General features: G+C 42.8%; 1 protein-coding gene across 4 annotated transcripts; it reads right to left on the bottom strand.

The window, feature by feature from the left end:
* Positions 1-486: 486 nt before the first annotated feature.
* RUFY1 (RUN and FYVE domain containing 1) lies at positions 487-15,616 on the bottom strand. Of its 4 annotated transcripts, none has more exons than XM_030957727.1 (18): positions 15,308-15,616; positions 10,479-10,652; positions 10,056-10,173; positions 9,312-9,413; positions 8,866-8,989; positions 8,397-8,455; positions 7,601-7,666; positions 6,928-6,997; positions 6,374-6,475; positions 5,820-5,936; positions 5,324-5,491; positions 4,497-4,594; positions 3,932-4,051; positions 3,017-3,146; positions 2,509-2,603; positions 2,017-2,065; positions 1,768-1,845; positions 487-1,220 (listed from the first exon to the last, which is right to left on the bottom strand). In XM_030957727.1, exons 1-18 carry the CDS (start codon positions 15,573-15,575, stop codon positions 1,077-1,079), a joined length of 2,082 nt encoding a protein of 693 aa, XP_030813587.1. In that variant the 5' UTR covers positions 15,576-15,616; the 3' UTR covers positions 487-1,076. The 4 variants fall into 4 exon arrangements, with proteins under 4 accessions (XP_030813587.1, XP_030813590.1, XP_030813589.1 ...); XM_030957730.1 differs by having other exon boundaries at positions 1,077-1,220; positions 15,250-15,582; XM_030957729.1 differs by lacking the exon at positions 15,308-15,616 and adding an exon at positions 11,383-11,485 and having other exon boundaries at positions 1,077-1,220.
* Between the last annotated feature and the right edge of the window lie 1,391 nt (positions 15,617-17,007).

Genomic DNA, 17,007 nt, shown 5'->3' with positions numbered 1-17,007 from the left:
ACATGGAGCCTCTGGAAGAAGCTCACTTTTGGTTAGAGAGCTGCTCTGGAACCTGGGGCACAGACGAGTGGTGTTGGGTGCTGCTTGGGGACAGGGCTGCCTTCACCGTGCTGCTGGTGTGGTGACAGCCCTGGGCACTGGTACAGGAACCCAAACTGCTTTGGGATCCCTGGTACAGCCAAGCCCAGGCCTGGCAGAGGAGGGACCAGGGTCCCCTGGGGCTGGAGCAGCAGCTGCTCCTCTCTGTCCCAGGGCCGGACACAGCCACTGGAGCCACTGCCCTTTGTTTTCTGGGAAAGGGTGAAAGCAGTTCTAGCTGCAGAGCAGTGGCTTCATCCAGCACCTTCCAGGGAATACCACAGTGTTGGTCAGGTATCCCAGACACAACCTGCTACTTTGAGCTTAAACTCTGGATATGCATGGCTGAAAACATTATTTCCTAGGATCTGTGGCTTGACAGAAGTTAAAAATTAGAGCTTCACTTGCTTTCAGTTTTTGCAAAAGACTTTATTGTGTAACTACTGCACTGTGGTCACAGCGACTTCCAGAACAAGTATAATGTGCAGTTTTTGACTCCGCAGTGAACTGAAGGCACATTCATTGACACTCCTTATAAAGCTTTCTATACACAATTCATAAATTGACCTTTTCCTCTCTCACTGACTTAGAGCAAATACAAAACTGTACACGAGCCAGGGGAACACACAGAGCACCTACAGTGAAGGTAAAGAAATTAAGTTCATGTATACAGAGACAATGATCTCTGCAGGGATCAAATTAATGTAGAAATGCCATATACAAATTTTAATACAAATATCTATAAAAATCAGAAAAATGAATCTTTTAGTTTCAAATAGAACTTTTGGGGAAATTACAGTTGATATAAGCTCCTTAATTATTTCAGTTGGAGAACCATTAGCTTGCACAATCCCTAACAAGTTAATTTACACTGCCCTTACAGTGGAAATTATCAGACCAGCCAGTCCAGTCTGCTGCACAGAAGACACCTGCAATTCAGAATTAAAAAAATGGCTACTTTCCAATGTTAAAGTGGCTCTGTCAAGGGTGGGAGAGCCTTAGGAGGAGTTAGAGGAGCACTGCTGGAGCAGCAATGTGTGACAATTATCACAGACACGGACAGGTTTGGGGTAGGATGGCAGCGCGAGTTCGTTACTGGAACAACTGTTGCAGAAGATGTCCCCGCAGTTTCTGCAGTGGTGCTACAAAAAAGAGTCAGAATGAGCACAGCTGCCTAAAAACAGCATCGGGAAGAGAGAAGTCAGGCCTTGGGAACTGTGTCCGACTCCACTGAGTCCCTCCACTTCCCACAAGCCCAGCCCTCTCAGCAGCACTTCCCCCTGCGCAGGGCCGAGCACTGGGCCCGGCTCGGGGACAGCCAGGAACAGGAACAGGAGCCGGAGCGGGCGCGGGCCTGGCCGCGGAGGGAGGGGCTGCGCAGGGAGGGGCTGCGGTGCCGCCCGCGGCTGCCGGGTCCCCGCGCTGTCCCACACCGCGGGCCGGGCACTGAGCAGCGCCTGCTCAGCCGGGAAGGGAGCCTGGACACAGCCACAGCAGATCTCCACCGAGAGCACCGGAGCAGGGGGCAGTATTACTTTTTGGGTGGTAAATGCCAAATTATTCCCTATATGTTTATCATGCCAACAAGATTTGGAATTGAGCAGGTTCAGTCTTTCCTAGCAAGGTATGCAACAGCACCACTTTTGTTTTCCATGGATTTTTTAAAAATAATCTGCTGAACCACATTACCTTCCTTCTTGAGATGGAGAATTCCTTTTTACATTGCTTGCAGTGAGTTGCTTCATCATCCTTCAGCCACGTATGACCCTGGAAAATTGGCATGAAAACCACTCTGGAGATACAAATAAACTTAGAGGCATTTTACCAAGATTGTTGGTATTTTTCAAAAGCCACCTTTTAAAGCAGAATAACCATGGTGCAATTTGAAGGTGTTAAATGAAATTCTTATGCTTAGTAAAAATATCCATGAGAGAGTACCTTTAGTGCTTTATTTACTTCTTTAATGTCTTCCATCTTCAGCTTTGATCTGGAAAAAAGAAATTATGCCCTGCATGACTTTTTATTTAGTTGTGTTTGGTTTTCCCTGCCATTCCACTGTCAAGCCACTGAAACCAAACCCCAAACCTTCAGTCAGCTCCCTGCTACCCATCTGAACCACTCACTATCACTGGGAAACTCTGTCAACTCAGAGTTTGCCCCTTTTTCAGTATAAACAGAAGAATGTAGGAAAAGCACAGTTCCACTATAAGAACTAAACATTTCCTTTAATGTTTCCTCTCAGCCAGCTCACTCTGACAAGATCCTCCCTCACTTTCATTTCATGGCTCTTTAGTTTCTCTTACATAGTAATTGCCTGCTAAAATTCTCACATCAATTGATTTTTATAAGTAAATAAGGTTTAAATTTCTTGGTATTAGTCTGATATTCCAGCTTACATCACTTACAGGAGTTCTGTTCCCTAGAACTTACTGGCTGAGATGAAGTCCCATTTCTTGAAGGGCTTGCTCCTGCTCCTCACGGACCTTCTTCAGCTCCTGCTTCTCATCTTGCAGTTTTCTCAGCTCCTATAAAATCAAGCACAAAATCAAATTTTTTGTGCACTGCTTGACCTAAACCTCGATCAGTCTACCCAAACTACCCAAGCAGTTCACAAGAATCTGCTCCTTTGCTATTTCTAAGGCTTGATTTTTAAAATTACAAGGGGTAAAACTACCCACAGGTTCTGCACAAACAATGGAATAATTTAACCATATTTACCAAGAAAAGGAAGATTTTCAGGCTTTGACCATCCTTCAACATAGCTAGAAAATGGCAGTCCTGTGCCAACACAGGAGCACACAGACAGGTAGAGGTGCACAACTGTGTCCCCAGAAACTGCTCCATACGTGGCAGCAAATCCTCGTCAGGTTAAAAAGAATGTTCATGCTTAAAAAATAAATCAGATTCAGTTGTTCTGAATGCTTGAAACTGTGCATACCTTTTTCAGTCCTTCCATCTGCTGCAATTCTGTTTTAAGCAGAGTGGTAGCATCCTTCTCTTGGTGCAGTTCTTTTTGCAAAGTTTGTCTCTGTTCCTTTTCGGATTTTAACTCCTTTTCCAGAGTTGAGCTATTTAAAAATAATTCATTCTAAAAAAAACCCTATAGCAGAAGAATATCCTATGGCACTTAAGGATAGCAACAATGTGAGAAGTAGAAATCTTGTTCAAAAGAGGGCAAAACTAGAGTGGTGTTCTGGGAAAGGAAAGAACAGGCAGCAGACGTCAAAAAATGTTAACACTGTTAACATTTAACATATGTTAACATTTTCAAGTCACAGAAAACAAACAGCAATGAAGGGCTAGAAGAAAAACAACCAACAAAAAGACCCCCAAAGAAACCAATCCCCACAAGTTAATATTTCACTACCTGTGTTTAAACTGTCATGTTTAAAAGGGACACTCTATCCTGCAGTCTGAACAGTAAAAGAAGATTTTTCTATCGTTCTTAGAAATCTTTAGAGGATTAACATTCCCTAAGAAAACACCCATAAGTCCCTTCAAAAATCCCAGTCCCTTTGGATGACAGTCAGTTCTATGCTCAGCCTACAAGCATGACCATATCTATCTTCTGATTTATTAAAAAAGCAATTGAAAGCTCCATTGCTAGTTGGAATGGGCAGATTTTTTGCTGCTACTCTGTGCTCTAAATTAGATGTTCTGGAAAAAACATGCCAAAATCCTGATGCTAACGGCACACTCTACAGAAATGCTGTGCTTCCCTGGGTCCTGTCTGTCAATGTTGAAGCCAACAGAATTTCAAACCACCCCTCATTAGACCTGAGCATAAAAGGAATAGAAAACACTTCTTAAAGAAACAGCAAAGGGAAGGAAAACACCTGCTCAGATTAAATACCATTTGCTGTCCAGCTGGGCCATCTGCTGCCGACATGAGTTGAGCTTCCCAGCCAGCTCCTGCTTCATCTTATTGCACCGTTCCTCTGCTGCCTGCCTGGCCTTCTCTGCCTGCTGCAGCCTACACGGGAAGGAACACAGACATCTGTTTTCAATTCACTCCTTCCCTGCACCCTCTCACCCTCTTCTTTTAGAATTACCATGGGGATCTTTATAAAATCTTGAACTGAAAATGCTAGTGGAGGAAAAAAAAGACTTTCAAAAGCAGTTGTTTCTGAAAAAAACCCAAAAGCAAAGTCACACGTGTTCTTAAAGTGAAGTTAAAATGTTTTTCAATAGCCTGCTTATGGAAAGAGCTATGGTTTTCCAGTGGGTCAGTTATGGACATGTTTGCCTGGGAAGGGAGAGCAGCAAGCACAGAGGGAAGAAGAGGAGAAAGTACAAAAGCTCATGCTGGCACACAGGCCCAAATATCTATGGGGCATATGGAAGGTCATCCTGTAAAGGTTTATGCTGGAAACTTTCTACTGACTTCAATGTTGACTTTCTGATCTTGCAATTATTACCTCTTTTCCATTTGTTTCATAGAGGACATCATCTCATTTGTTTTTCCTTCAAAAGAGGATATTGCTTCTGTTTTCTCTTGTAATGAACACTCTGCATTCTGTAGGAAATAGCGTACAGTGTTTAAAGTCTGCCACCAGAAAAAGAATGTTCAGCTTGCTAAAGGCCATGCCTGGGTCTGACTGGAATGTGCAAACAAAATGCTGATAATTCCAGAGCAGACATTGCTCCAATTGTTTTGTTACAACCTGAGAAAAAACCCAAACCACCTTAACTATGTTTTGAGCTATGAGATCAGCTACAAGCCAAAAATGTTCTCTTCAGAAAAAGCCTGAAGAAATAAAACCAGATTAAGTTGACCAGGGTAAGAATGCCAATGATGATTTGAATGTAACAACTGCACTCAGTGGGCATGGAACCAGGAAGCAAAAAAAATGCCCAAAAATACTGCTTTCAAAAGCTAAGGCACACCTCAGCACTGGGGTTTTGCTGACTTGCAAGTGTCTGAGAAGGAGGCAAGGACCTGGGTAAAGCCTGAACAGGCATCAAGGAATAGGCCATAAAAATTGAGAGAAATCCTCCCTGGATTTCTGGAACCAGGTGTGGGAGAGGAAGGCTTGCTAAACTCTTACTTCATGCATGGAGAGCTTAAACTTTTGTTTCATTAATGGAAACAAGCTCTGTATATTTTGTGTGAGCACTGCTACACCATGGCTTCCTTGTAGAAATGCCTATCATACAGTTTTGTTCAACTGAAAAAATGATGTAAAACCACAACCGACCCAAACAAGAGAAACCCCACAAACCATCCCCAGCTCCCTGTACATACCTGGGATTTGTGAAACATCTGCAAGTTAATGGCCTTCACTTCTTCTAGCTGTTGGCGAAGGGCAACTAAAGTGTCTTGTTTTTCATGAGTATCTTTTTCCAGAAGTTTCATGGCAATTTCCATTTCTGTTTTCATTCCAATTTGTAGCTCCAACTCTTTCTCTAGTTCCTTACAAAGAGATGGAATTTCCTATTACTGCTATGTAGCCATAGGTCATTGATAAAACCCAGATAATCCCATACACAAACTATGTCTCTGCTATAATAATGCCAGTGGTTTCTTAAAAAGAGGCCTTTTGTTTCCAGCATTCCAAAAGCCCCAATTCCCAGTACCTTACAGACACTGTAAATGACCAATGCCCAGCATCTTGTTTGCAATTGCTCTGTGAATTCTGGACAGCTGCAAAAGGTGCACAGCTGTCATCTTGTATTTGTAATGTTACCGCAGGCTGAATCCTGTGTCCTTCACTTCACTTTCCATAGTTAAGTTTCCTTACCAGCCTGATTTTTTTTTCTTCTTTCAACTGCTTCCAAACATCACTGTACATTTCATCAAGGCCCTGGCGAGATTGCTTGTAAGTATCCAATTCTACTTTTGTATCCTCTTTGGTTACCTACAAGAAACATCAGCTACATAAGATCACAAAGTATTTAAAATATCTCTTTAATTCTTGTGTGTAACACAGTATTTAAATGTGCTATTTCAAGTAAAATACTGTTTTACAATCAATGACCGAGTAAACATTAATACACTGAAATTTCAAAGACACAGTAATGATAAAAATATTTCAATACTTTACACTTTTTACTTCAATACTTCTAATACTTTGAATTTGTTCTTCCTTCTGCAAGTGTATTTTTGGGTGTGTAGTAAAGAACAGCAAAATCTAATGCCTGAGCATACAACACTCAAACCCAGTGACCTGCATAGCAAGGTGATCAACTGTGCTGAGCATTCCAGGGCACAGTGGGCTCAGGAGAACCCACTACAGCTGACCAAAAGAGATCACTTATTTTAAGGATCCTCATAATCTCTAAACAGCTGTCCCACCTCTACACTTTTTTCACTCCGTTCACGGATTAATTCATTCTGTTGTTTTAGCTGCTGCTGCTCCTCCTGAAGGGATCCAATTCGGTCAGTAGCTGCTGCAAGCTGTGTGAAGAGAACAGATCTATATTTAATCACTGTGCAATCATGCAGCATCTGGAGAAATTCTGAAGTCAGTAGCTCAGTCTCTGCAGCAGCTGTGCTGGTCACTTCCCCTTCTGCTCTCCCCAGGAGCTGCTTGACCCTTCTGCAGCCATACCCGCTGTCAGCCAAAATTAATGTGCCCACCAACATCTGTTCACCAACTTCTGCTTCACACCCTCATCAATTATTTTAAATTATTAAATGAGTAAAGAAATGTACCATAATGTATAAGGCCAAAATCCACCCTGGATCTGTGGTATGAACTAGAACTCATACCAACCCATGCCAGTCTGTCCAGTCCCCACAGCTCACCAGTATCTACTCAAATATATTAGGTGAAAGGTACAGTCTCAGGGAGTTTTGTCTATGGTGGAAAAGAGCTGTGAGAAATATTTAACAGACCAGATACAAACCTCTTCCTGGAGTTTTGAATTGGTCTTTTCTAAACAGTCTATTTTGTTCTGGAGATCTGCAACCGTGCAACTGCAGCAAGGAAGAGAGATGCATAGAAACAATAAATGAAGTGTCGATGTTCAACTTTTACTCCTATCCTCAATAGTATTTTTACCATCTTGCATTTGTTAACAATGAAGTACTTTGGTGAGCTGGGGAAAAACTCAGAGGAAGAACAACTGTCCCTCTCAAGCACTGGGAGGACCATGTCCTTCTGCTGGCAGGCCTGTTCTGGCTTGGTTTTCACAGTCATAATACATCTCCTGCTCAAGAGGGAAAAGGAGGCCTGCTTGTCCCACTGAGCAACCTATCGGGGAAGAGTAGAGACTCCTCCTCCAAGGAATGAATTTCCAGATGCACTTGGAATAGTTTCTCTTGAAAAAATTAGTTCCAAAGTGTTCTGTTAATCACACTCAAAAAAGTAAACTATTACACACACTTGCTTTCCATATTGCATGTACCCACAGAAGAGTAGGACTACAAAATTAAACTAAGATTTTTGGGAAATAATCAGAAAAGGCATTTCAACGTCAAACAAAAATCTACAAGACTGGTAGCAGGATAGGAGTTAAAGTCATGCTGGAAAAGCTAAAGAGGACAAGTGTTGTATATGAGAACAGATGAAAATCCCACCTTAGATGTCGGTTCAGTTCTTCCACATAATGCTTCTGGTCAAGGACAGCTGTAATCCCTCCATCTCTAGTTGTGAAAGTGAGATTGTATTGATTGAGAAGAAACTCATTCATTTTGAAGTGCTATTCTGTACTAGGGCTTTCAGCATATGTCTGCAAACAGATCTAAAATCTTTTATCCTTTCCTTATAAAAATACTTGTGTCTGACATGGATCAGAAGCACCAAGGAGGTGAAGCAGCTGCTTGGCTGCTTCTCAGCAGCTCCAGTGAAGTGCTCTGAAGTGACAGAAGCACATAAAATATGAAGATCCCTTCATTTACTACAGGTCTTAGAAGACCTTAGAAGACCTGATCTGTGTTGCTAACTGCAGTCTCAAATCTAATATTTCACTTAAAATTACATTTTTTCCTCCATAACTGATCTCTCCCTCAAAGACAGCTGCTTAGTTGAGAGGGTTTCTGAAACTGTGCTTAGAAACAAAGCAGTGAGTTGGCAATTGGTGACTTGGTAAATCATCTCTTCTAAAACCAAATAAAACCACAATCTAATGTTTTGTGTACTTTTAATTTGATCCCAGCTCAAGACTCAAACTCTCCAAATTGTTGTTAAAACTACCACAAATTCAGTCTCTGAAAGATATTACTTTTGTTTAGGTAACAAAATCTGGTTTGGGTTCTCCTTTTTGGATGATTAGTAGTTTGAAATCTCCAGCACTCCCATCCTCCCACAGACTGTCTGACAGGTTTGTTCTACAAAAACTGTAATGATTTAGAATTACTAATTCGCCATACATACTGTTTGCCATCACTGTCCTGTGTTTCCTTAAGGTACAAGGAAAAATCAATCACTCCAACCTGAAAAATATATTTAAGATATTAACACACCTTCACAGTGCAATTATGTGTAGAAGCAGGTATTACTGTATATTTGCTAAGTGATAAAAATCTGAAGTTTAGATTTAGAGAGACAAATAATACCTATATTCTTCCTAGCTGAAGCAAACATACAAGCTAGCACTTGCCAGAAAAGCATCAAAGTAACCATATTATGTGTCAACAGTTTCCTTGCAGTTATTAGTTTTGACAGTGTTTCCATAAACTGCTACTTATGTACTTTATTTTAATTCACCGAGGGAAACACAACAAGCCACCACACAGGCCGTGTTGGAAAGAAATCTGGACCCTCATCAATAAAGTATTTATAGATGTACTTAATTCCACTAGAATCCTATACCAGTTGATCCTATTTAAGCTTTAATCTTCACCTGGGAATCCAAGTCTTCTCCTTTCAAGCAGAGGTTTGCATCAATAACATTCAGTCCAACCAGCAGACCCACAATAACTGCTCCTTCCTCCTCCATCATCAATGCATCAGGTTCATAAAATTCACTGGAACAAACAGGACAAGGCATCACTGCACATCAAACACTTAGAATGGCACTTCCATCACTGAAATCATATAAACAGTAATGCAGCCTTTACAGAACTCAGCTGAGTTCTCACTTATTTATTGCATAAGGCAGAAGATTTAGAACTCTCTCAGAAAATACTCTGCAAATTCCTTTGTAGATTCACTGCAAAAAGAATTAACCACTTGCTCTTCTGCAGGCTGCAAGAACAAGCTTAAACTGGTCAATTAATGACTCTCCCTGGAGCTACAGAGGCTGTCAATGTTTCAGGAATATTCAGGAATACATTTCTGTGCTGTTACCTTAACAGATGCTTATGGTCCAGGAGTACTTTGAGATAATCTGCCAGTTTCTTTTGCATGAGTGCTAGATAAAGCCAAGCCCTCCCTCTGCCCACAGCAGTCCTAAAATGAAAAAATGAATGTTTTGGTAAAACCAAGGTGTTTTATTAACTAGATTTGTGCAATTCAAAATTCTCAGTTTACAAAGTGAGAGGAAGGACACTATTTACTAAAAAACAACAACAAATCTCTGGGGAAATGAACTATTGTCTCCAGAACACAAGAACATTTAAGTATATTACTTTCTTTGGGTAAAGTATATTGTAAAGTCTTCTTAATTTGAAAACCCACACATATTGTCAACTACCACCATAATCCAACCATTAATGCATCCTAGTATTAAAATCAAGTCTATCTCAATCATCCTGAATTACTCAAACCAAATACTATCAGCACACACACAAAATGATATAAAATCATGAAAAGGGGGGAAAGAAGAGGAAAAAATACCTGTGAACTTTAGTTATTTTTAACAAGGTTATAAAAGTTTCCAAATGCTGTTTTCAATCTGACAGTATTGTTTGAGTCAGAAACTCTGAATATTTTGAGATATCCTCCTTATCTCTTGGAGAAGTCAATGCCTCCTACACACCCTATTTTTTTCCCTTGGGAACAAGAGCTTGTTAAGGAAGCCAAGAGACTACATGAAAGATTCCTTTTCCCAGCAGTATGAGCAAAATGCATCATCCCCAACAATTAACTTACTTCAGCTCTGGCAGATTTTTAACACTGGTTGCTATATCTGATGCTTCGGGACAAAGTTTTTCCACTAGCTCCAAAGGACCAAAAAATGATTTGTTCTGTCCAATAAAACTCTTCTTCACTAAAGGGAGCATACAGAGAGATTAGTGAGGAAAAATGACAGGCTTCCAACTCCAGAATTTTGGACAAAATTTACTCGCTACTTTGTCCTATAAGCTTATAACATGTCTGCAGAAAGGGGGCATTAAAAATACTCTGACATTTAGGAGGCACAAAATACAGGGTGTACAAGGGAAACCACATAGTTATATCTGCATTACTGATTAGCATCATGTTTACAGAATTAATAATGCCATTCAGAAGTCAATCTGGAGACATGACAGACTCCTTGACCTGCCTCTCCTCAGCCTGGCAGCCAGTGCCCACCTTTGAGCCCGTGCTTGAGGCAGTGCTCCAGCACCACGAAGAACTGCTGCAGTGGTGGGAAGTCAGAGTCCAGGGTCCGGCCCAGGCTCAGGGCTGACTGGATGAGGATTTTGATGCTGAGCTTCATCATGTTCATGAGGTTGGCACGCTCCTCCATGGTGTGACACCTTGTACCTGGGGGCACATGGGTGGGGAAAGGAAAGCTGCTTTGCAGTCCCAGAATCAAATAGGCTGGAAAAGACCGCTGAGATCATCGAGTCCAATGTATGATGAAACTAGGCCAGGGCACTGAGTACCAGATCCAGTTTTTCTTTAAACAGCTCCGGGGACTGCCACTCCACCACCTCCCTGGGCTGCCCCTTCCAATGTATAATCTCACCTTTCTCTGAAGAAATATTTCCTAATGTCCAACCTAAACCTCGCCTGGTGCAGCGTAAGATTATATGCTGTAATCTTATCAGTGGTTGTCTGGGAGAAGAGCCCGACCCCCACCTGGCTACAGCCTCCTGTCAGGGATTGTAGAGCGATAAGGTTATCACCCTGATTCTCCTTTTCTCCAGACTAAACAACCCCCACTTCCTCAGCCGCTCCTCAGAGGACCTTGCTCCAGAATCTTCCCCAGCTCCGCTGCCCTTCTCTGGGCCTGCTGCAGCCCCTCAGTGCCCTTCCTGAACCGAGGGGCCCCGAGCTGATCACAGCCCTGGCGGTGTGGCCTCCCCAGTGCCGAGTACCTGGGGACAATCTGCACGGAGACGCTGCGCAGCTTTTAAAGACCCCTCTCCGCCGTGCCCCAGCTGGGCCTCCATCCTGCGGCGGGGGCGAGCTGGGTAAACCCCCCCTCAGCTCCGCGCCCGGCCCCCGGTGGGGGAAACACGGCCCCAGCCCCGGCCCGTGGGGTTCGTACCTGAGCGGCGGGGCCGGGCCGGGGGCCCCGGGGCTGAGGGGCCCCAGGGCTGAGGGAGCCCGGCCCGCCGCGTTACCGCGGCTACGGCGCGCGCGGCGGGGCCGGGGGCGGGCCGGCCGCCATCTTAGAGCCGTGTGAGGGGCGCGGGGCGGGCTCGGCCCGGCCGGGGCGTGCTGCAAAATGTGGAATTATGTACAGATTTACTTAAAGAAACGATGTTTTCTCCATCTCTGTACGATTAAGCAACAATAAGGGTGATTTAAGTCGTGGAACATCAGCTAACGAGCAAGGTGTAAGTGACACCCAGGTGTTACAAAGGCGAATCACTGGTAGGTAGAATTGCCTTGTTAAGCTTTAGGGCTGGATGTGCTTCAGTGACCTGAGGCCTAGGGGAGGTTAATAAAAGGATGTAGCGCTGATAGTGGACTCAAAGGATACAGAATCTATGTGCTGCAAGGTTGGCCTGAGGCTGAGTCAGCGAGGTTTAGGTTGAGATCAGGAAGAGGTTCCTCACCCAGAGGGTGGTGGGGCTCTGGAATGGGCTCCTCGTGGCAGTGGTGACAGCACCAAGCCTGACAGAGCTCAAGGAGCATTTGTTCAACACTGTCAGACTCATGGTGTGACTCTTGGGGATGCTCCTGTACAGGGCTAGGAGTTGGACTCAATGATCCTAGTGGGTCCTTTCCAACCCAACATATTCAAAGATTTTATGACATTTGGCAGAACCCCCCAGATAAGGAAGAAGCTCATAAAGCCAAGGCAGCAACTGTGCTCAATAAAGCTCTGACTGGGTAGAAGGTAATTCTGGCAGGGGCAGATTGTGACCACTGACCCAAGAAACTCACCCAAAAGAACAGATAGCCTGAGCATGCAGACTAATGAGCATGGGAAGTGAGGATGTCATTGACCAACAGAAGATAGAACGGTAATTCATAAGAGAACTAGGGAATTTGTAACCAAGGAACATTAATGCCTAATGCCTAAAATACTGAAAAGTTTTGGTAGTTGTGATGGCTTTGTGGATTTGCCACCCAGCCCCCTTTCTGTGCAAAACCATAAATAAATCAAATCCCTCCACTCCATGCATGGATTGGCCTCTTGCAGACCAAGTGAAAGAACCTCTTTTGGGACAACAGGAGGAGTGGGACCAGGACCAGGACCAGCTCCCTTGCTTCTTAAGGCACCTACAGACTATGACAGGAGCTGCCAACCACAGCCCAGTGGCCACCAAAATCACGTCTTAAGCCACTGCTGTTCAGCAGGACAGTCTTGCTGTCATCTGTGAGTCACACATGGCCACACTGCGGAAAAAGCAGCGGCAGAAGCCCCAGCCCTGTGTCAGTCACACCCAAGATGGTTAACAATGTTTTTAAGATCTTGCAAAAGTCTCTCCAGTGTTTTCCTTTTTGTGCAGACAATGTTAATTTTGGGTTAAAAATGAGCAAAACTCTTTGTGTCAGAAGAGAGAAAACAGAGTCATTCTAAATCTAACTGACCTTAATAACCACAACACACACAAAATGTTGTCATCTCTGCATGCTACTCTATAGTTCATTGTATATATACACTATATACAGTATACATAACAGTATATATAATATATAATCAATATACATTATATTATAGATATACATATATACAGAAGGAGTATACTGTATATTGCCTATAGCCTCAAAACTGTATATAATGTGTTGACATGAGGCTGAGGATTAAAAGCACCATAATATTTAGAATTTTGATCTCAATATTGTCAGGTTACGCATTAGGAACAGAAAAAAAGCCGCACAAACAGAAAACCAGAAACTTTGGGGTGTTCCAAAGCAATGTTAACAATTTTGATGGTTTTTGAATTTTTACTTACCAGGAATACTTTGCCTCTACACCTTGCTCAAGATACATACTATCAACAAGACTTAAAAAAATAAAATACCATGAATGAAAATCTCTTTATGAAAACAATTTTAAACTGAGAAATGTCTTAGTATCAGTTTGCATTATGTTAAATAATTACTCAAACAATATTTTTTAGACTGTTGCAAATTTACACATCTTTTGCAAAACTGTGCAGGTCGGTACATGCAAAATAAACAGGTATTAGACACACTACCAAAGCCAAGCTTTAAAGATTAGGAATCAGGTTACCCCAGCGCAAAAGATCAGAGATGTAATGCTGCAATCTTTAAGAATGCAGTCACACAGTTTTGTATCTTGTTCAACTCAAGAGATTTGTTTCAACATCTTTTTGAAGCCACATGCCTTGTTTAATGTAATTATTGAGCACACTTTGAAGTCAGAAAACACTGAAGCACAAAGGAAAGCTCACAGTTCTCCATCCCTTGGTCTTTGGGACTGCAAGTCTTTCTTGATTCGTTTTCTTTAGATTTGAAGCTTCTGGCCTCTCTGCAAGGCAGGACACAGTGGCAGACACTGGTTTTAGGATTGGGTTTATGTGTTTAGAACATGTGATCAACAGATCTGAAATAGCAGACAGAGGTTATAAAATCTCTGGAAAAACACTAGAGCAGACAACAAGCTCCAAGTTTTCCACAAGTGGTCTTGCAGGCCTTGGCCTATTTCTTAAACATACCTGCTTTAAACTATATTTATGCGCTTGGTCAAAGGTAAATAATATTGAACAGGTAGAACAGGTGCTTTAGGGCCTGTTCACATTTCATATACAAGTTATTAACTGATTTTTCATACAGAATTTTCTATAAAACTTGTTAGCATATTATCCAAGTTCTTTGAACAACGTGGGAAGGTTGTGGTGTGTTCCCTTACTTTACAAGGAGGACGCTGAAAGGTTATGGTAAAAGTTCCATTAAATGTGGGAGGTTAATTTCAGGTAAGAGAATATTTTATTCCCTGCCCCTTGCCAAATGCTGTGTCCTGTTTTAAATTACATCTATCCACAGCAATATTCCAAAAGCAAACAAAGAAGCTGGGATATTCTGCACTTTGTCAGGTTAGATCCCAAGTGTGAAAGATGGGCACTCAGGAAACAAACCAGTGGGAAGTTTGGTGTGAGACTTTGAGATGCAGGAAAAGAAAAAAAGTCTATTTTTTTAGGACAATTAATCTTCAACTCTGACCATGCAACACTGAGGAATTTTCACAAAAAAATGAAGAAGTCCATCAGCAGTAACACTGCCCCATGCTGTCACAACTCAACTGCATGGAACTTCCCTTTGAGTACTCAGTACCATTAAAAACAAAAAGGTCAGCACCAAACAGAGCAAAACTGAGCTCCAGTGCTCCCGAACAATTCAGCACCAGTCTGAGACTCTGGAGTACAAGGCTCCAGGCCCAGTTTCTGCTGCATTTGAATGGGTTTGGTTTTTTTCCCCCACATTATAAATATTGCTGAGATTTATTTTCCATATGATTCAACTAAAGCCATTTTAATTCAGTTCTAAGATATCTGTTTCACAAATCTGTAGGGCTGCTGGATCTACAAATGCCAATGTTGAACAAAGCAATCTGAGGTTAAACTGAAGGCAGTTTTAGTGTAGTTAAAAAGTAACTTCTAAAAAATCTGTAACTTAGTTTGCTGGGCTAGTCGCTGACATGAAAGATACAGAGTTTCCTTCCCGGAACCGGCAGCACTCGAGGGAGGATGCGGAATTTTGAGAGATCCCTCAGTGCAGCCTGCTGGAGCTTTAAGGAGAAGGAGAAAAGGCAGCAAATAAAACAAAAGTAAATTTCTTCAAATATAAGAGTTTAGGCTTCTTCTGGCTATAATGCATTTCTTAAATTCTATATCTCTGTCACTTGTTTAATTTTACTTCAATACAAAACTGCAGCATCTTAAAAAAAAAAATCCAAAGTAACACCCATGCACCACTGACACGACCCAGCAGCACTTACGGGAGCGAACTCATTTGCGCACCACAAAAGCGAGTTTACTAAAGAAGCGGAGCCGTACTTGTCTTTGCCGGGCTGTCACTGCTGCCGGGCTTGGACACCAATCCCACCAGGGATGCGGACTTCAGGGCGCTGCCATAGCCCAGCGCCAAGTTTTCCGAGGCTTTCCTGGCCAGAGACAAGATGGGAGCAGACCACCGCGCTTCCTCCGGTTTCGCTTTCTCCTCGTTCCTCAGCTCGGCCGCGTCAGGGAGCTGTTTTTTGTCAATAATCTCAAAGTCTTCCTCCTTTCCCGCGGCGGGCGAGGCGCGGCGCTCCCCGGCAGCCATCTTGGACGGGTCACATGACCGCGGCTCGGGAGCGGCCCCCGCCCCGGGTGAGGGCCTGAGGCAGGGGCCGGGAGGCCGGGAGGGAGCCGGGAACCGGGGGCAGGTCCCGGGAAGCAGGGCACATCCCGGGAACCGGGGCAGGTCCCGGGAAGCAGGGCACATCCCGGGAACCGGGGCAGGTCCCGCAGGCAGCGTGAAGCACCTGCACATAGAGGCAGGGCTGTAACACAGGCCTGGCCAGGACAGAACATTTCGCTTGGTGTTCAGAGTTAAAGGGCGTGGAAGATGAGGAAAGAGTTCACCTTTAAGCAAGTTAGGAAAGGAACAAAAAGTACAGGTTTTTATGGCTATCTGTGTCCCCAGACATCGTTTTCAATAAAAAAATGAATGTGTTTTGACGTCTCAGATTTACACAGTTCAGTTGTGACAGCTTAACGAGATCTCTATTACTCTGCCTGTGAATCAAGTCGTTGTGACTTCAAGTGGAGGATTGGTATGACAGGTGCACTGCTGTGAAAAAGAATTGTCCTCGTCACTGACATGAAAACAACTACTCAGTAAAGCCACTTCATTAATGTGTATGAGCTGGGTTGGGTAGAAAGATGTATCACGAAGGGGAACTGAAATTAGCCCACTATGAAAATTTGATCTTGCTGTGTGCCTCAAATATTGATGTATGGTTTGTTAACTGTTTTTCCATGCAGCAGCTGCGTGTGCTTGAGATATGTCACTCGTTCAGTCACGAGGTAGTGGATGCTGCGTATGAGCTTTTTATGCTATATAGAGGAAAGTCTTTTAGGTGTTTTTTTTTTTTTTATTAAGAAACAGGAGGAGGCTAGGATAGGAGAGTTGAAGGTCAATTTAGTCTTGCAGCAGTATAAATCTTCAGAGCTATATATAGATTTTTTTTCCTAGTATAAGAATAATACTTTATGATTGATTCTGTCTTGGCTTCTTCGACACTGAAAATTTAACAACTTGTGTTACACAAAGCACACAGAAGCTCTTGTATTTTTGTTGAGGATTCAGAGATCAGCAGCCTCTTATTCACCCATGATTCAGATGAGCTAAGTATAGGCTTTAAGCTACTTTTGCTAAAGGCTGCTAGAGTTAAGTTCTGCTCCATCTTGTGGACTCCAGCAGCATTGGCTGTTCGTAAGGAAATAGCTCAGCTCTGTATGTTACTGTCTTGCAGTTGAATATATGAATATACCTCTTGACAGGAGTGAGACTTGATAGTGATTTTCTGCCTTTCATTAACTACCCAATATTAGAGTCAGAGTGGAGAAGGTAGTCTTGAATAGAAGCAGAATTCTAAGCATTAAAATAATATTTTTTCCCCAATGCATCTGAAGAATAGGGCATAAAAGTTTTGTGAGTGGGAACATAAGAGTTAACCAAGGCTCCTCTTTACCTCATTATGTTGCTCCCT

The sequence above is a fragment of the Camarhynchus parvulus genome, chromosome 13 (assembly GCF_901933205.1).
Source record: "Camarhynchus parvulus chromosome 13, STF_HiC, whole genome shotgun sequence".
In the NCBI taxonomy this organism is placed as follows: Eukaryota; Metazoa; Chordata; class Aves; order Passeriformes; family Thraupidae; genus Camarhynchus; species Camarhynchus parvulus.
Note: the sequence above shows the minus strand (reverse complement) of the source record. Positions and strands in the feature narration are given on the sequence as shown.